Source organism: Perca flavescens, chromosome 20 (assembly GCF_004354835.1).
Source record: "Perca flavescens isolate YP-PL-M2 chromosome 20, PFLA_1.0, whole genome shotgun sequence".
Taxonomy (NCBI): domain Eukaryota; kingdom Metazoa; phylum Chordata; class Actinopteri; order Perciformes; family Percidae; genus Perca; species Perca flavescens.
Genome location: NC_041350.1, coordinates 19,874,774 through 19,895,136, shown reverse-complemented (window position 1 = coordinate 19,895,136; position 20,363 = coordinate 19,874,774). Strand labels below are relative to the sequence as shown.

Here is a 20,363-nt window from a genome sequence, read left to right as displayed (position 1 = left end):
GGGTGGCCAGAATCTTTTAACAAGCTCGTCCCCATGAAAAGAGCTCACTCCACTTTGAATTCATAAAGGCCGGCTACGATTTGTCAATTTGAATATCAAAAGGAGCTGGCATGGGGCCCCTTGACTGTTAAAGGCAGACTCCCATAGCTTCTACCTAGCAGGTGTGTGATGATCAATTATTAAGGATTCCTCTCTGGTTACTCTTAGTGGGAGGTGGAATTGGGGATTTGGGGGTTTGTGGTGGTGAGGGTACATCTTTCTGTGGTGAACCTGGATGGGGGAGATACAGTGGAGAAGGGAGAGCGAATACTATTTACATAAAATTAACAGTTCAAAAGAATGAGTTCGCACACCAATCAAACTTGTTAATTGACTGTCAATGGTGTGTCCCTGAATATACAACACAACTACATTATTCATCTTAGGCCTTGACAGGGAAGACAGTCCAATTTGCATGGGCGTTCTAAACGTGATCAACAACCACAATGCCACATGCATTTTTAATAGGCCAGAGATGGGATCCTTTAATATTCATAAGGGTCAAACAATTGCATATGACATTAAACTTTCTATAACAAGGTAAGTATTTTTCAAATGCTAGCCACAGCAGACTAAATGGCCCACAGAGAAAAGGGGGAATCAATACTACTTGTTCATGTTGGTTTATTTCTGTTGTACTGCTTCTTAGTAATATTTGATATTTCCTGTCGGAACTTTAAAGGTTTTCTGAAATGTCAGGCTTTGGCTGCCTTTTGGAGCAAAAATGAATCTTAGATCAGTTGTTCATCAGAAAAAAACATAAGAGAGTGTCTATGGGTGGGCAATTTGGACCAAATTCATATCACAATATATATCAACGCAGTATCTAATTTTCAATATTTGATGATATTTACTAACAAAAAGTATGATCAAAAAATGAACCATTTAGTCAATAAAGGTTAGTTTTTGTCATTTTTTAAAGTTTCACAATAAAATGTATAATTAAATTAATTTAAACATAACAAAAATGGAACATCTCTTTCTGATAATTTTGTCACTATGTTTTTTGCATTGTGAGTCAATAAAACAATACTGAGTGATCAAGCAGCCCTAACAGTAAAAATGGACCACAACGCTGTCCTGCTTGATATTAACAAAGCACTTTTTTGTTCATGCTTTATTTTATGACTAAAACGCCATCACTTTTCTAATAAACCCAATGACATGTCAAAAGGTCACCTTCCCCAAAGACATTTTCTCTCTCCATCCCTGTGAGCTGCAGACAGTAACATATATGTAAATGTACTCAGGAAGCGCCTTGCTGTGTCCACTTCCAACCTTTAATGGTGTCTTGTTTCAGGCTGGTGTGTCTAAGGTGTTTCTAATTGCAGTTTTTGTCAAAGAGCTTCCAGAGATGACCAGACAGTGCTATACTATTCACATTGGTGTTGGAGCCCTCTGGGCCCCCATCGTGTTAAGGACGTCTCCGAGTGTTATTAGCAGAGCTTTGGAATGGTATGGATGAACTGGGCTGGCCTGGATAAAATGACCTGGTATTGACGAACAGTCAGGTTTTTCTGCCTGGTTCCAAGGACAGAGAGAGGTGGAAAACTGCTCCAGCGTTCCTATCAGATATGCTAATGGTCACATTTCTCCCCACTGAGACCTCATGCATAATTTACCAGGAAAATGATAATACAAAATGTGTTAAATAGGTTAGATTAATATGGTGTAACTTTTCCCTTATGCAAGGACACATGTAACCAAGCTAAAAGGGTAATGACAGTACAGTATCAGCTACAGGGTGAGTAATTAAATGCAAAATTTTATTAATATTTGTGATATGTCCTCTCATGGAGATGTTACTACATCTTTTGAGTGTTGTTTACAGATTCACCATGAGTTAAGGTAAATAAATGCATCTTAAGAGCACAAAGCTTTCTAACTCAGAGCTAAAACTTAAAAAAAAAATGTATAACTGTATGCCTTTATTAAATAGTTTCTAGTGAATCTAGACAAAATGTTAAAGGAGTATGACGTGTGAGTAGCATTGGCATAGATTCAGAAGGATGCTGCATTTAAATGGTATGTTCCATTCAAAACTTGATAGGTTATATAAACTTTAATTTTCTTTAAACGGGACACTCTTTGGTTCACTTTTAATCCCTTATGGAACATTCTTAATATATGTGACAAATTTCCAAACTTCTGTCTTGACTCTTTTTTTCACAGTAATTTTCTTCTTTTCTTGAATATTTTAGGGTTGGCAAATAGCTCAAAATAGTTCAAAATGTGGGGATAAAAAAACGAAGGTTGAAGTTTTGTTGAATGTATTTAAGTGCATATATTATTTCAGCTTTTTGGCGGGGATTTTATATGCAACGACTGTTTAATCCTTGTGTGGTGGATGGCAGTTTGTCAGGGATGTGTGCTGTGATTTCATCTTGAACTGGCTTCAAGTCTGTGGGGCTCTTTCAGCATTAGTGCATTCAAAGCAGATCACGTCTGGGAGTGGGAAATGATAAGAGATGGGCTCATGTTGTGCTGCGCCCTGAGGAAATCCTGCCTCTTCTGACACCTCATTTCTACAAATACAAACCTTTCAGGAGAACCACAACCGTTCTTCCCTCTACAGAATCTCTCCCCATGTTAGGCTTCTCATTTAAGGCTTCATGGCAAGGGGGAGGGAGATATTTGCCTTTTTTATTCCCTCCTCTTTTTTTTTCTACTATCTCTATTTTTTTCTTCCTGTTTGTGCTCCAGTTTGAGCCTAACCCCTGTATGCTCAACTGTCACACAAAATCAGTGTTACTTAAACGGCGACATAAATAGCCGTATGAAGTGCACAAAGAAAGGCAAGTATAGGGCACTTCTGAATGCATTCTCTCAGGTCTGAAACTGCACATTTATTTAGAAAACAAACCATACGCATATGTTCAAAACACAAGGTTATTACAATGACATATCTAGAAGTATACTTACAATTACACAATTAAAATTAGCCATTGTAGAGGTAACGTGTGGTCAGTCTGAGACAGGGACACTGGCCTTTCCCCAACCCCCACCTTCTCTAAGCTTATGTGTATTTTCTGTTGTGCCTGTACGTCTGCCCTCGACATGCCCACTCCATAGACACTGAACCGTGTGGAAGAGTAACACTGTCATGTCAGTTCTGGTCAAGTTTATAGTGGTCAGGAGCTGCCGCTCATTGCTATAACCAAGGTCAGGGGAGCCTGACTGCTGGATGCTCAGGGAGACACATCTGAATGCCAACAGGCATGAATAAACTAATAAATAAATACATCTTTCCACCATCATAAAAAAATAAATAATTCTTAAATACAAAATAAAACTACTTTTGATAGGATTCGTGTTTTGTTCTTGTGTAAATTTACTGTCGCTCTAATGATGTTAAAATGAAGAAATGGGATCAAATAAAAAATAACAAACACTCAAAGCTGATGTATTAAAATTGTCTGTTGTTGTTGAGTACTGTGCCACACCAGAGCTGGGCTGTGGATGAAGAGTGATGGAGGTGCATGGATTTTCATTGCGTTAGGCAAAATGCCCTGCTGCCTTCAACTGTCCCGACCTCACATTTTTTGACAAATTGGTTGTGAGGCTTTTACGACTGATGCACATATCGCAAAAATCATTTCTGCCAAGCTTCCTCTATGACCTGCCCGTGGGACATGACAAGCCCCTCCATGCATCGCTCTATCAAACCGAATCTTTCCAGGACAATGCAAATTATGACAAATTCCATCATCCTGCATTATGCGCTTTCCTGCTAATCTCCCTAATTCGAGAGAATCTGGGAGGGTCTCGCTGTTTCAGCTGAGGGGCATGTTGTCTGATTGAATGATGCTGAAACTGCAACCCTCAACCCCCGTTATTTCTCCCTTCCCAGCTGTGACCACCTTGTCTCTTCTGTCTTTTCATATTTTTCTTCTTTTTGAAGCTACATCTCATGGCCTGGCTGGTAATGGAAGCACTAACTTAACCTGGGCACAAAAAATTATATCAACACAAAGTGGCACAACCATTAAAGCGTAACTGTCAGTAGTGGTGAAGTCAAGTTAGACTGTGTGTGACAGAGTGTGGGTGTGTGTGATATGAAGGGTAAGACCACAGTGTGAAATGTCTTTTCTACATGAGACAGTGTGAATGTCAAAAACAAATCAGCTTGCGACCGAGCGACATGAAGCTGCGAGTCCAGAGAGAAAAGTCCTCTGTGTCCCCATCCAAAACATCCAGTTAAACACATGCACACACAAACACTCTCTTTTCTGCCCTGCTTCTACTCTGTAGCTTGTAATGGACAAACTATGTAGTTCAGTATTCACAAATTAAAGATGAATAACAGACAAGAAAAATGAAAGACAGACTGAACAAGACGGTGCAGAAAATGCAGAGGAGAGCAAAAAGAGATGTAGTTCCTCCTGTACTCAACAGATGGCAGTATGGCTGCATTAAAAAGGTAGCTGGAGTGTCAACAATGCTGTTTATACAAAGTCCACTCAATCCATGGACAGGCTGGCTAGACAGCATCGAAGTCGTCTTGGATTTTCTTCTTTTCCTTTTTTTTTGTTGGCAAAGTCAAAATGTTTGCATAAATAAGCCACAAATTCCACCAGTGAGATGCTAGAATATGGATGAAGGAACATGTGGGGGCAAATGATTTAAAAAATTGTATACAAATTGTGTTTGTGCTACACAAGCGTTGTTCTAGATTTATTTCTATCATCAAAAACTCAAAATCCAATGTAGCGAAAATGTGTCTATAAAAATAATATAATAAAAATAATTAAAAATCGAAAAAGAAAGAGTTTTTATGGAAGAAATCCTTTGGAATGATTAAAAATGTTATTTTACTGTAAATGTGCACCAGAGACAATCACTAAAGCAAACTGATAAGATACAATAGGCTGAAAATGAAGTGAATCCCCACTGAAAAATAGAGCAAATATTACAATTTGTGTCAGAGCATCACATTCAACTCAATACATTTTTGTCATGTGGAAAATATTGTGTACTCTATATTATATTGAATGTACTCATACACTGAGCATCTCAACTACATTACATTACCCAGACTTACGGGGCCTGACACCCCCTTACATAATAAATCCATAATATCAATAATAAATATATATTAAAAGTGAACATGCTATGTCCGCGGAAAAAGCAGGAGGCTGTATATTATTAATCTGCAGCAGTTTTTACTCCAGTAAAGCGTGCTTTGATGACAATGGCATTTGAAAAATGAATGACCCAGGTTAAAAGTTACTACTCCGAAGAATTGCTCCGTGTGAAATTTATGATGAAGCGAGTGGCCAAAAGTAAATGGAATGTAAGTGCTAACTCTTGTCTGACTCATCTGTAGTACTGCTAAAAAAATAAAATAATCTGTTAATAAATGAAGACAAAATGGCAATGCTCACACACTGTTGCATGTGGATGTAATAACCATTTCTAACCAGAGGTGCTGACTGCCACTTTTAATGTGTGCAACTTATGGAATGGCAGAAACATAGGAAAGCATAATAATTACAGAAATCATCCATAATAGCAGTTTTCTAAAATAAAAACACAATACTACAGTGCAGGGCTGTGCAGCAGTCAGTAGGTGAATCTGCTGCAGTAACAGGCCAACTCTAACAGCCACTCAATCTTGGTTGGTGACAATTAGTGTTATAAACCCTGTGTTTGTTGGTAACATATCAATCATGGTTTCTCTGTTACTACATTTATTATGTGCTAACAAAGCAATCTATTAATACAATGCTAGGCATTTTTATTCAATTCTGTTTGACCGAAAGCTATACTGTACATCAAAAATATGAAAGCATTATGCTGTTTTTATTGTGCCTAGTTTAATTAAATTATCTTACTGCTAGATTCCTCTTATGTTTTGGATAAAATATTTTGGCTAGTGAAATGTTGAAAAGTTAGGGGGCTATATTTCTGCCAAACGCTGTTCCATATTAGATTCTGTATGTCACCACACTAGTATGTGTGGAAACTGGCTCCTGTTTTGTTCTGTTTGTATTTGCCACACGTGTATATTTTACAAGGAGCATCTTCCAGACCCTCCCGATCTGTGTGTTTTTGTGTGTTTCTGTGTGTAGACCCTGTCAGCTATGCCCTCTCGTCACTGCAGGGGGAAGAAACACACCCGGGCAGCTCTGAATATAGTGGCTAGTTACCATAGTAATGGGATGGTCATACGTCTCTCCTCTCTCAGACAGTGATGGGAGTGGACAGGACACGCCGCTATGCTTTTTATCTATGCATTTGGTATTCAGTTATTTCATTCCACAAATAAAAAGCCAAGCCACTGCACCTCTCCTTTCTCCTTATTCAAATAGAGGGGTAAAATGGGAAGTAAATAGTTAGATAGGGGGTAATAATTCACACAAATAATGATGTGTTTTGACTGAGTGTTTGTGATTGCAATTGTAATAGTGCGAGTGTCTTGGCAGATATCTGCTGTGGTGGGAACTTTACATGACGCTTTTCAGATGGCTTATTGATGTCTCTGAACCATTCCCCCTCCACTGCTCATCAGCAGTGACAAACTGAAAAGAAAACAAGTGCACGCACACACTCGTGTAGCGTTTTAGAAAGCAAAAGTCTACAATTTATCAAATCAAATCATATTCATACATCATAACTGATTACATTCAGGTGAGTACGGATGGTCTAGTGGTACATGTACACACATGATGTATATATAGTATTTACATGCATATCTAGTATACGTGCATCTCCAAATCATTCAGTATGTAAAAGAGGAAGAGGGATGACGACTGTGGCTATCCTGTCCCTTGTTGACATGAACCAAGGCAGTCAGGCACCAATAATACATGAAGAGCTGTTCAAAGGCAATTAGGATCAGTTGTCAGGGCTGGGCCCATTAATGAGTGGGAGTGTGGCAGGGGCCGGGGCAGAGGCACAGCGGCGGCGTACGTGGCCGCGTGAGACTCGATGCACTCTGACAGATGCAGTCCTTCCCCTGTCCTCGCCTGGTACAAGCTGATACCAGTCTGTCCCCACGTGGTACTACAGCAGCAGCGGCGCAGTATAATGTATTAAAGAACGCACTGACTCCTGAAAATGACCACCACCATGGCAGGTCAGCCTCTACGCGGTCACAGCAGGAGATGGGGGGGGGGGGGAACGTGGGATAGGGTGGGGAGGAACATAATAACCTCCTCTGCCGTCTACCACTTCCCATAAAACTGCCCCCTCATCACATTAAAAACGTAGTCTCATATGACCTCTCACATATATGTGTACACTTTTACAGTGTACAACCCCCGTCCAACAGTTCCAGCAATGTCCCAGGACAGAGCTATGACAATGTGTCAACGCACGTCTTGGGATGCGGAGCTGTATTAGAGAAGGGCGAAGGAAGTCCCCATTTTTGCATGCAAGAGTGTTGAAGAGTATGAATGTATGTTGTGGGTAAACAAACCGGCACACAAGCAAACATTTGCTAACAAATGTTTAGGTGCTGATGGCTTGAGATAACAGGTGAACAGTCAATCGCCCATTTTGTTTGCCTTTGCATGAATCTTTATCTATTTGCATGTCAATCAAAGCAGTGTGAGTGCTGTATACCTGTCCTGTAAGCCATGAGTGTGTTACAGTGAGTCAACTGTGACTCATTGTAATGACCAAACCAGTTTACCTTGTCATACAGCCAGGGCCTTTCACATAGAGCACACAGGGGTGAGTGTGTGTGTGTGTGTGTGTGTGTGCGTGTGCGTGTGCGTGTGTGTGTGTGTGTGTGTGTGAGACCTGGCCTCGGGGCATACAGCCGACATGCCATTGCGGTCAGGTCTTACTGGGTTTGATCAGTGTGTTTTGTGTGTGTCCAGTTCAAGCGAAGACAGTTGACCCCACTATTTGGGTAGGATGAGTAAAGCCTACAGAGACAGACTCGGGTGATGTACAAAGACAGGAACTGAATCGATGCTCGCCGGGGAAAGGCTGTGAGGTGAAGCCCAACTGTCAGTCAAAAACCTTTCTGACTCTCCCCAGACAAAAGGTTCAACTCATTGCACTCCATTCAGGCATTCAGGAAAGGAAACAACCAGCCTATTCTACTTGTGCCTTCAGTGAAATGTTAAGAAAAAAACTAATGTGGGTGAGCAAGTAACTACAAGTGCTGAAGAACACCGTGGTTTTGAGAAGCCTTCAATCTCATGACTGCTCAAACCGCTGAGCCTTCAAGACCTCATTTTTCATCGACTCAATTACTCGACAACTGTTCCCCTCCTGGTCCCACCCCTTCCTCCCTGCCTCATCTCCCCCTCCTCCTTGGTTGGAAGTGATCATTTGTTCTGTATTAAAGTTGATAACATCCCTTGCATTGTCTGAGTGTGCACGCCAGAGAGCCACCCCTACTGTTCTAGCCTCCAGCGCTTCGTATTATTGGTGCATTAATTCACGCATGCCCTCCTCTTTTATCAAACGCTTTTGAAGTAATGTTAATAGACTAGAAAATTGAGACATTTATGAAGTATGGGCTGTGTTTATGAAAAAATCCATAAAATATGACAGGGGAGAGGTGAGATAAAAGCAAGGTTTTAATAGATTGTGGCAAACAGGGGAGAGGCGTCAGATGCTGACAGGCACCTCCTCCGAGATCCCTCATATTTTATGGGATTAATTTTGTTGTATTAGAAATGAAGTTAAACGTCCTAATTAATCTGTTCGTGCTGCATGAATACCTCCCCAAACGCAGATGCACGCACACACACTGCTTTTTGGCTAATTACTCTTCTGTGGTAATTGAGGTAGATGCAGTCTCTAGATGTAGGCTGAGGAAGTTTGGGGAGGTGGAGGGATGTTTGATGTGATGGATTGGGGGGGTAAAGGGGGGGGCTGCTGAATTGTGCATGTTGGCTCTTTCACAGTAGTGAAACATTGTGGGTGAGAACAACAAACCGTAAAACTAAAGCACTTAGCTTAATTTCTGCTATTCATCACACATTTTCTTGCTTTCTCACTCACCACACTAGCTCATATTTAGCTGTCAGCCCTTTTATTCTTCACCACAAAGCAGGGCTGCTATCTTCACAAACGTGTACAATGCATTCTCCTACTACATTTCTAATCAAAATCAGTTTCTTTTAAAACACAGGTGGAGAATGATAGGTTAAAACATGTATATTAATGTGAGGCAGCAGCCTCAGCTGTTCACTTTGGGGATCTTTACTACATTTTATTCCCATCTCTTTCATCTCATGTTTCCTGTCACTCTCCACTGTCAATTACCTTAACAATTCCTCAAAGTAATCTTCGATAATATACTCTATGCTACTTTCTTGGCTGAAATAAACAAAATCCAAATGAGGCATCCAACACGCAAAGGGAACGTCTACCTATGTTCTTCTTTTAGTCATTCTTGCACACCCTTTCTTTTCCTACATGGGTGGCCCAAACTCACTATGGCTCAGATTGACCTCTGGACTTTTCATCAAGAGGGTCAGACAAAGTTCAGCTCATTGGTTTTAGACATTAATATTATTGTTAGGTGATTATTCAAATTCCACCACCCACCACAGTATACTCCTCCCTTTGATGCTAATTGGCAGCGTCAGATCCACTTCCCTCCTGATGCCTCACAGTCCACTTTGACAATTTTTTAAATCCAATGCAAATCCTATCGCGAGCTTGTGCAAGACGGTCTTCCGCAATATTGACTGTCACTCACAATTAGGGGAATGAGGCAAGGGGTTAGTGTTCACCAGCAACCTGAGGCGAGTGCAGTCAGCTCCCAAAACACACCCCGCAGAATCTGATCAGTGAGTATAATTTCCTAGCAAATATCCCAGGGGTGAGCCACTTACCTTAACAGGAAAGAGGAGATGTTTAACAGCCATTCAACTGATAGTCTTCCTATTCAGACCTGGTTTGGCTATTGTGTTTGCTTCTGTAAATGTGGCTCCGAAGGGAATGTAATGGAACAGGCAGCATTAATCTAAATAGATGTGGAAAAGGTCCTGCAGTGTGAGACTCCTGTTGCTAACAAGTCTGACTTTAGTTAATGATAGGTCAATTTTTTCCATCTGGCAACCCATACGCGTAATCGTCTGTTATTAGTACAAATGGATTTCTGTGTAAAAATGTGGAACATTGCTGGCTAAAGAAACCCATGCTCTTTTTTTCCTGCTATTATCTTATCCATCCATCCATCCATCCATCTTCGTCCGCTTATCCGGTGTCGGGTTCAGGAGCAGCTCCAGCAGGGGACCCCAAACTTCCCTTTCCCGAGCAACATTAACCAGCTCCGACTGGGGATCCCGAGCGTTCCCCAGGCCAGGTTGGAGATATAATCCCTCCACCTAGTCCTGGGTCTTCCCGAGGCCTCCTCCCAGCTGGAAAGGGAGGCGCCCAGGGGGCATCCTTACCAGATGCCCGAACCACCTCAACTGGCTCCTTTTCGACGCAAAGGAGCAGCGGCTCTCCGAGCTCCTCACGGATGAGTGAGCTTCTCACCCCATCTCTAAGGGAGACGCCAGCCACCCTCCTGAGGAAACCCATTTCAGCCGCTTGTACCCTGGATCTCGTTCTTTCGGTCATGACCCAGCCTTCATGACCATAGGTGAGGGTAGGAACGAAAACTGACCGGTAGATCGAGAGCTTTGCCTTCTGGCTAAGCTCTCTTTTCACAACGGTGCGATAGATTGAATGCAATACCGCACCCGCTGCGCCGATTCTCCGACCAATCTCCCGCTCCATTGTCCCCTCACTCGCGAACACAACCCCAAGATACTTGAACTCCTTCACTTGGGGTAAGGACTCATTCCCTACCTGGAGAAGGCATTCCATCGGTTTCCTGCTGAGAACCATGGCCTCAGATTTAGAGGTGCTGATCCTCATCCCAACCGCTTCACACTCGGTTGCGAACCCATCCAGTGAGTGCTGAAGGTCGCAGGCCGATGATGCCATCAGGACCACATCATCTGCAAAGAGCAGCGATGAGATCCCCAGCCCACCAAACTGCAACCCCTCCCCACCCCGACTACGCCTCGATATCCTGTCCATAAATACTACAAACAGGATTGGTGACAAAGCGCCCAGCCCTGGCGGAGGCCAACCCTCACCTGAAAAGAGTCCGACTTACTACGAGAACCCGGACACAGCTCTCGCTTTGGTTGTACAGAGATTGGATGGCCCTGAGAAGAGACCCCCTCACCCCATACTCCCGCAGCACCTCCCACAGTATCTCCCGGGGACCCGGTCATACGCCTTCTCCAAATCCACAAAACACATGTAGACCGGTTGGGCATACTCCCAGGCTCCTCCAGGATCCTTGCGAGAGTGAAGAGCTGGTCCGTTGTTCCACGACCAGGACGGAACCGCATTGTTCCTCCTCAACCCGAGGTTCGACTATTGGCCGAACCCTCCTTTCCAGCACCTTGGAGTAGACTTTACCAGGGAGGCTGAGAAGTGTGATACCCCCATAATTGGCACACACCCTCTGGTCCCCCCTTTTAAAAGGGGAACCACCACCCCAGTCTGCCACTCCTTTGGCACCGTCCCAGACTTCCACGCAATGTTGAAAAGGCGTGTCAACCAGGACAGCCCCTCCACACCCAGAGCCTTGAGCATTTCTGGACGGATCTCATCAATCCCGGGGCTTTGCCACTGTGTAGTTGTTTGACTACATCAGTGACTTCCGCCTGGGAAATGGACACAATCCCCCATTATCCTCCAGCTCTGCCTCTAACATAGAGGGCGTATTAGTCGGATTCAGGAGTTCTGCAAAGTGCTCCTTCCACCGCCCTATTACCTCCTCAGTTGAGGTCAACAGTGTCCCATCCTTACTGTACACAGCTTGGATGGTTCCCCGCCCCCCTCCTGAGGTGGCGAACAGTTTTCCAAAGCACTTTGGTGCCGACCGAAAGTCCTTCTCCATGTCTTCTCCAAACTTCTCCCACACCCGCTGCTTTGCCTCTTTCACGGCAGAGGCTGCAGCCCTTCGGCCCCTTCGGTAAAAGCATATCCCGGAAAGACTCCTTCTTCAGTCGGACGGCTTCCCTGACCACCGTTGTCCACCACGGTGTTCGTGGGTTACCGCCCCTGAGGCACCTAAGACCCTAAGACCACAGCTCCTTTGCAATGGAAACTTTGAACATTGTCCACTGGGTTCAATGCCCCCAGCCTCCACAGGGATGCACGAAAAGCTCCGCCGGAGGTGTGAGTTGAAAGTCTGTTGGACAGGGGCCTCCAGACGTTCCCAATTTACCCGCACTACACGCTTGGGCTTACCAGGTCTGTCCAGAGTCTTCCCCCACCCTCTGACCCAACTCACCACCAGATGGTGATCGGTTGACAGCTCTGCCCCTCTCTTCACCCGAGTGTCCAAAACATACGGCCTCAGATCAGATGAAACGATTATAAAATCGATCATTGACCTTGGCCTAGGGTGCTCTGGTACCAGGTACACTTATGAGCATCCCTATGTTCGAACATGGTGTTCGTTATAGACAATCCATGACTAGCACAGAAGTCCAACAACAAACAACCACTCTGGTTTAGATCAGGGAGGCCGTTCCTCCCAACGCCTCCAGGTGTCTCCATCATTGCCCACGTGTGCGTTGAAGTCCCCCAGCAGAACAATGGAGTCCCCCACTGGAGCCCCATGCAGGACTCCAGTCAAGGTCTCCAAGAAGGCCGAATAAATATGCACAAACAACAGTCAGAGTTTTCCCCACAACCCGCAGGCGTGGGAGGCGACCCTCTCGTCCACTGGGGTAAACTCCAACACAGCGGCGCCAGCCGGGACTTGTGAGTATCCCCACACCCGCCCGGCGCCTCACACCCTGGGCAACTCCGAGAAGAAAAGAGTCCAACCCCTATCCAGGAGTATGGTTCCAGAACCAAGACTGTGCGTAGAGGTAAGCCCCACCAGATCTAACCGTAGCGCCCCACCTCCCGCACCAGTTCCGCTCCTTCCCCACAGAGAGGTGACGCCCACGCCCCCAGAGCCAGCGCCTGCTGCCCGGGTCTGGTCCGTCGAGGCCCCTGACCTTCACTGCCACCCATGTGGCATCGCACCCGACCCCAACGGTTCCTCCCACAGGTGGTGGGCCCATGGGATGGAGAGGGAGTTGCCACGTAGCTTGTTCGGGCTGTGCCCGGCCGGGCTCCGTGGCAAACCCGCCACCAGGCGCCGCCGATCTGGGCCTGGCTCCAGACGGGGCCCCGGGCTTCCTCCGGCAGGGTCACTCCATCTCTGCTTAGCTTTTTCATTGGGGTTTTTGAACCATTCTTTGTCTGGCCCCTCACCTGAGACCCCTTTGCCTTGGGAGACCCTACCAGGAGCACAAAGCTCCAGACAACACAGCCCTCAGGTTCACAGAGACACACAAACCTCTCCACCACGATAAGGTGATGGTTCACGGAGAGCAGCAGAATTGTTTAAAAGCTCCTTTTAAGAAACAACTGACAGAAAATTCAGTAATAACTTTTTATTTATTCTAAAAGCATGGCCATTACTTGGCTTTTGTTGTAATGAGATAATTTGTTTTGATATTTTGCAAATATAAAAACTGGATGTCTGAGAGTATCTTTTGTTTTCAATGAATTGACTGATGTAATAAAACGGTGACATTTCTTATATCTTAATTAGATTATGCAAATTGTGTCTAGACAAATCACAGCGAAATTTGCATTAGAGCTCTGATAAATAAGACAGCAAAACAAAAATAACAAGTGGGAAGAGTTTTGACACTGCCGCGCTCACAAATGATATATTATACTATAGGTAAAACATATTATGGTGAATACAACCTCTAAACACGTCAATCAGGTACGAAACAATATGAAAGTGTAAAAACAAAGCATACATTACATCACTGTTTTTGTCTTTATAGCTTGCGGCTTGTACCTAAACTACTGGCATATCATACATTAACTACAATACACCAACAGGCCTGCAGCTTTGATATCGTAAAGGTTAACTAATTCTTTAAATCAAGTCAGATCTGAATCTGTCAGCTTGCCAGGCCAAGTCGACAGTCAGTCAGCTTGCCATTCCCGAGAGCTGAAGCTGAGAGACATGACAAACCAGGCAGATAGATGAAGAGATGGATGGAGTTTGAAGGTCCAGCATCCATCACATGCCAATCCTTAATGCCATTGCTCTCTCTACCTCCACAGGTACCACGCTCTCAATGTGGAGACCTACTGTGGTCCAATCCTGCAGGGCCAGAGTGCCACGTTCTGTCAGCAGCCATGTGCAGTCTCTCAAACCACTGGGCACTTGTCAAAAGAATAAACTGGTCCCAACAGAGCTGAACATCTATCAGTTTATAGCCCTATTTGAATACAGCACATTGAAATGGTTAACATAACAAACAAGTAAGTAACATTTTACACAATTATTCATCAAAAGCGACTCTCAATTTCTACTTTTTGTCTCCATTAAGTCATTGCCCCGTCAAAGAGCTCATCACAAAAACATTTCTGCTGCACAAAACCGACTGTCTGGACATAAAATTCATCCTTTAATCATTTCAAGTTCCACGCCCCAACCCCTTCCAACACCCTTATATAGCCTTCTTTTGATTACTAATTATTTTCCACAGACAGTGAATGCAGAGGGCTCCAGGTTATTTGGTCTCAGACAGCAGCTTTTCTGTCTCGGTTGTTGCCAAAACCCTGTCACCATGGTGTCACACGGCAACAGTCACCAAGGAAAATTGTCATTAAGATGGAGTCAACGTACTGGTGAGAGAAGGGGTGGCACTGCATGCTTGCTCACAGCAAGGGGGTAATTGTATCAATATGTAAAAATCTCTTGCTGTACTGAGGAGTTGTTAATACATTTTTGATCAAATTAAGTCATTGTAGCGTGAAAGAGGAGCAGAGGCGACGCAGGGGTCGTGTGATGCGTCGTGCACAGCTCTGAGCAAGCAAACTCCTCTCATTGTTTTCTCAAATTGCTTTGGATATGAATGATCATTAGAGGAATAAGAGATTAGACTGTTTTCCAGAGGCAATGGCACGCGCCTACAGCTGACTTCAATTTCATATCTCAATGAGAATCCATTGAGGAAATCAAACACTGCTGGCATTTTAAAAGCAAACCTGACTCTGTAGGTTACATCTCAGGAATCCAAACTGCACAAGACCCATTGAGCTTCAGTGACACACTGTTGAGATATGCCGTCAAGCTCTAAATGAATGGCTAATCCACACATGTTCTCACTCATAGACGGATTTGGCTGGAGGATCAAGGACAGTGTGGAGGAGACGGACACTATCCTTGTTGACAGTACCTTGACAAGTGTAATCCCATATAATACACACTGGGTAAACAAAACAGCAAGCCAACCGTGCAACCACGGCCCACACTTCCTCTGCTCTGCCTTTGAATTCGACATTCTTCCTTTGTTTGAAACAATATGAAAGAAGTTCTATTCGTAGCTTTGCAAACATGTGCAAAAATGGATACACACTGCCCACTAGAATAGGGATACAGATTTACATGTATGCGTAAAAGTAGTATTGAGAACAAACTATCACACGTAACAACAATCACATGCAGCTGCACGCATGCATCCCTACATAAACAGAGACAACAGAGACAAATACAGAGTACTGCACGTAATCTGAGACACTTCAATTGCTTTGTTAAGAGTTGAGCACAACAACGCATCATAAGAATCACCAGCCAGATTCATCATTCATCCAAGTAATCTTTGGTATTCCACCATTAATCTATTACTCACCTTCCTAAAGTGATACTTTGAAAACGCTTTGCTAACAATGACGCAAAAGAAAAGAATTATCCTTGTTTTTGGCTCAGTTCCGCAGACAAGAATCAAGGGATTCAGTGGATTAAGTTTCATTATCATTTGCAATTACTAACCAAACAAGTTATGTGACGAACAGGGGTGAAATGAACAGAAAATTATGAATAGAAAATAATAAATAAATTGAAGAAAATGTAAATAACCTGGCCTGCAAAGCATTTCACTTTGCTGAATAATGGATGAGTCTATTAACAGTTTAATTTATAATTTATATATATAATATATTAAACTGTCAACACTCGTACACACAACCAGGAACAGGAACCTTGGAGCCTTACCCTGAGAGCCTGACTGTAGGGCCCGATGTTGGCTGGGGCCCAGTGGGACAGGCTCTGGACATGCAGGGCTTCCTTCTGGTGGAAGCAGCCTTCCTCCAGGGGCTCGGTCCAGTCATGGAGCAGACAGTCCATCTGCAGCAGCTGACCAGCAGGTAGAGGAGCCTGAACACACACCCTACAAGGAAAAAAAAAAAAAAAGGGGGGAAACAGAATGAATGCTTTGAGTGTAAAGATGTTCCCTGAGAGAGAGAGAGAGAGAGAGAGAGAGAGAGAGAGAGAGAGAGAGAGAGAGAGAGAGAGAGAGAGGAAAAAACAATGGGAAAGGTCTGTACTGTATGTGTGTTTGCAACTTTACCTGGCTGGAGGGTTTATGCCAAAGTGTTTCTTATAGAATGTGTTGAGTAGAACAAAGTCTTCCATGGACCTCACATACAGGTGCACCAGGATGATGTCCTTCATTTTCCAGCCTCTGCTGTCCAACTCACCTGGATACAGGAAACACATTATACTGGAAATCACTGTAGCATATTGTATATTGGAGTAACATCACCTTACTCCCATTTTTGGCTAACTTTTGTGGTATACAACCTAAAGTGGTTGTATACCACATATAAGTTATATATAGCAGTTTAAACAGGCAAAATGGTAGGCTTGTGACCAAAAAGAAGTGCTGCATTTGGCCCGAGTACATCCTTGTTTGTAAGTGTTCACCAATTTCATGCAATTGGTTCTTTGGGACTCATGATTTTGGTTTACCTCTATAAACGTATTCTAGTTTAAGTATTTCTTTTGATATCTTGTTTTGGGGAAGTTATGAGCTGTATTTACTCCCACTGCATCAGGCAGGCTTGCCAGTAAACAAGTACTCACAGAGTCTAAACAGTCATTTGAAGGCTATCACCATTGTAGTTGAGAGGTGGATAGTTTCGAAGTTTTTTTTCCTGACTCTGAAATCCATTGAAACTGCATTAAAGTTAATGGTATTTCTTCCCTTCTATAAAGAGCAGTCTAACACAGTATGTGTGCAAATTGTGGGCTTTGGATGCAAACACAGGCACCAGGGCTCAAAGCAAAGCCCTTCTCCTTACAATCATTTGAAAAGAGCTTCAAGTTTGTTTTTCCTTTGCCTACACCAGCGTCTCAGACTACTTCGCCCTCATACAAAGAGGTTGTTCATTAAATATTAACTTGTTTAATATTGTCTCTGCACTGTGAAGGCTGTTCAGCCGAGCACCACGATAAACATTAAATATGCTTTTCATCTTTCACTCCTCTTTCTCCATCAAAAAAAGAGAAAGAGAAAAAAAGAAAGACTTACATACACTGTAAAAGCGTGCGCTTTTAAACTTCTGCAGGGCAGAAGTGTGTGTTAAAAGAGGCTTGGTTTGGGTTAATTTGAAGTGCTTGTCCTTGTTTGGTGGCCAACTCACAATCCCAATCTTGTGACGGACGGAGTCTCTGACTCTCTGACACACAGGGTTTTGCCTGCTGGGTTGACAAGCACTTTTGAATAAGAAACGACTTCTCAAGCTCTGCCACACCTCCTTGTGTGTCTTTAGCTAACACAGCAAGGAGAAAGAAAGACACCCAAGGGACAAAGAAGATTTCCACATATGTTTCTCTCCATTGCCATTTGGGGGCTAAAGTAGGGAGTGTTGTAAAGTAAGCCCTGCAGAATCTGTTTTACTGAGCTGCCTAAATCAACCCTGGACAAAGGAATTCTGTATCATCCCCCCTTGATCACATCAAAGAAGAAGATTTTTATTTGATTGAAGAAAACATAACTTATTCAAGGTTAGTTTACTTGTGAGTGTCATTCTATGTGCCTTTTGCTTCTGCGATTTAAGGAAGGCAAGAAAGAATTCTTTAGTAGACCCTTGTGTTTTTCCTGAGTGTAGAGATATTTAAAAGCATGTCCACAGCTCTGGTACACCATGTTCTTCAAACAGGTTCACTCTGTTGTTCAATACTTTCTCTCCCTCACACTTTCCCTTACTTTGGAGCTGTGTAAAAGCCGCCGATGTCTGGCCCTGGATGGTGGGATCTTTGCTCTGAAGGCCGTTGATGCCAGAGATCCACTGATAGCCCCTGGAGCTCCTTGGTGAGCAGGATGAAGGGAGATCTGCAGGGAGAGATACATGAAGAGGTAGAGGGTTAGCTGGTTTGGATTTCCACAAGTACTTTGTACAGGCAGCACTACAAATGGTTGTATAATGTTCGTTTAAGCCTATTAGAACATACACAATAAGTATGTCATTATTTTGTTTCTTCATTTGGTCATACGTTGTATGAGAGGTAATTCATGCATAGGTGGTTTATGTCAGAGGAGGAATGAATTCAGAGACTGTCACAAATACACTGCTGAAATGACAGCTCTTGTCAAACAATCACTCAGAAATACTAGCATCACGATGCTGGCCGCATGACACAGACTCAGGAAGCACACACCACACACATCAACACACACTCAAGCTTGCATGTCAGCATGTGCATGCCTCACCATAAATGAAACTCACCGTGGCCCCGCTGACAACTAAGGTCACATTTTGATGTAAATTCTTGCTGGTTGTCTTGAGCTTGATCAGCATATTCCACCTCCTCAGTCATGTTGTCAATGGCGTTCTGGCAAGGACAACTACCATGGGGCAAAGCGCTCGCCACCACATCCTGCAATAAAGCACCACAGGGAATACATCAGGCCAAACGCCCACCAAAGAGTGCTGAGCCTTTTGCAAAGACAGACAAAACGCTGTATAATTAGCCAACCTTTTCAAATACCCCACCAAGCGGGCTGTGTGTGTGTCAGTCTTTCATGACAAGGGCCCAGACACACATAACTTCAAGGTGAATGAATATGAAATAACATGCTAACATATTCGTGGTTCAGGCGAATAGGGAGTGGCGTTTTCTGATACTGTAGATTCAATCATGCTGGCTGTCAGTCAAAACTCATGACTGGATGGGTGAGACATGTTTTGGATTTCACCAGTCTTTTCCTTCTGTTTACTTTTACTGTGCCTGCTACTTCTTTAAATAACAAATCATTACCATTCTCTAAGGCGTACATATTACCTGCCAAATCCTGCTGGGGCGTCACACATATGAATACATATTTCATATTCCCTCAATGCCCCCCTCACCCTGTCCAACACTCATTCACCCCCCTCATCTGCTGTCAACTGCATTACGCCATATGATAATCAAATTAATTATACTTCAGCCCCTCTCTCCTAGCCAGCATGAAAAATAGCTTGACTAGCATTAACGGAGGGCAAATGATGGTGGTCCATCCCCACCCCCTGAGCCCGGTGCAGTTTCCTCTAGTGCTGGTGTCACTGCAGATCTGTCACCCTGACGAGAAGAGCTTCAGAAGGCTGAACCAGGGCAGGTTCTCCCCTGGTTGCCCCCTCCTTCCCCTCCCCTTGCAGGCCCTGGATCTCCCTGCTCTTCTCCCAGCGACCTAAGGGGGGCTACAGGGGTGGTGTGAGCGTGCGTGTGTGTGTTTGTGTGAAGGGGGTGGGAGCGGCGGCGCGGGGAGTGAAAAAATATATAGCTGTAGGGAGTGAGGCTGCAGGGTCACGGAGGTTGTGGGGTGGGGGTATGTTTTCTGTCCATAACAGTCCCAGCCCCCACCCAACATGCAGATACACACAAACACACACACACACACACACACACACAGGTCTACAAACATGAACACACACTCTCTTATGAACACAAAATTGAATGTGCACATTATTGTGTGACGTGCGAAGAATCGCATGTGCAAATCGCACGCTTTACCCCGGAGACATGTCGAGCTACAGGCGAGTAGCATCCCTTAGTGAAACCCTTAAAGTCTTACCTCGCTGCAACAAATACCACGGCATGCAAGCAGCATTTCATGTCGCCGGGAACACTCATCAACTAGTAGGTGTCTTATTAAACCAGACAATGAAACCAGAGTCATTAAAACTACACATAAATGAGGTCAATGTCTCCATCACAGAATTTGTGACAATAATTTAAGGATCATAAAGTTGTCTGCTCTTGCAGGGAAAAGTAAAACGTTTCAAAGTGTCACCCTTCTTGTCTGTGAAGCCCCATTCAGCTCCTTCTAATATACCAAAAGCCAATTCCTACTGCCTCCCCGCAACCCCCGCCTGTGTCCGCTTAGCCAGCTACCTGAATGCAAAGCGCCTTAATGTGAGCAGACATGTTTATTAAGCTGGGCCTAGTTTCAGGCTGCAGTGAATATTGCAGACGTCAAAGTAGGCCATGTGGGGCT

At 43.9% G+C, this 20,363-nt stretch overlaps 1 protein-coding gene across 4 annotated transcripts in view; it reads right to left on the bottom strand.

Moving 5' to 3' along the window:
* dph6 (diphthamine biosynthesis 6) overlaps positions 1–20,363 on the bottom strand; it is a 61,234-nt gene that overhangs the window by 15,117 nt on the left and 25,754 nt on the right. For 3 of the 4 annotated variants that reach the window (XM_028565843.1, XM_028565844.1, XM_028565845.1), the window contains 4 exons: positions 18,613–18,763; positions 18,093–18,218; positions 16,452–16,581; positions 16,097–16,271 (listed from right to left, as the gene is read on the bottom strand). In XM_028565843.1, coding sequence (XP_028421644.1) covers positions 16,097–16,271; positions 16,452–16,581; positions 18,093–18,218; positions 18,613–18,763 — 582 coding nt within the window. Of the gene's footprint in view, positions 1–14,141; positions 14,319–16,096; positions 16,272–16,451; positions 16,582–18,092; positions 18,219–18,612; positions 18,764–20,363 lie in introns of those variants that run through there. The other variant, XM_028565846.1, reaches the window with a different exon arrangement.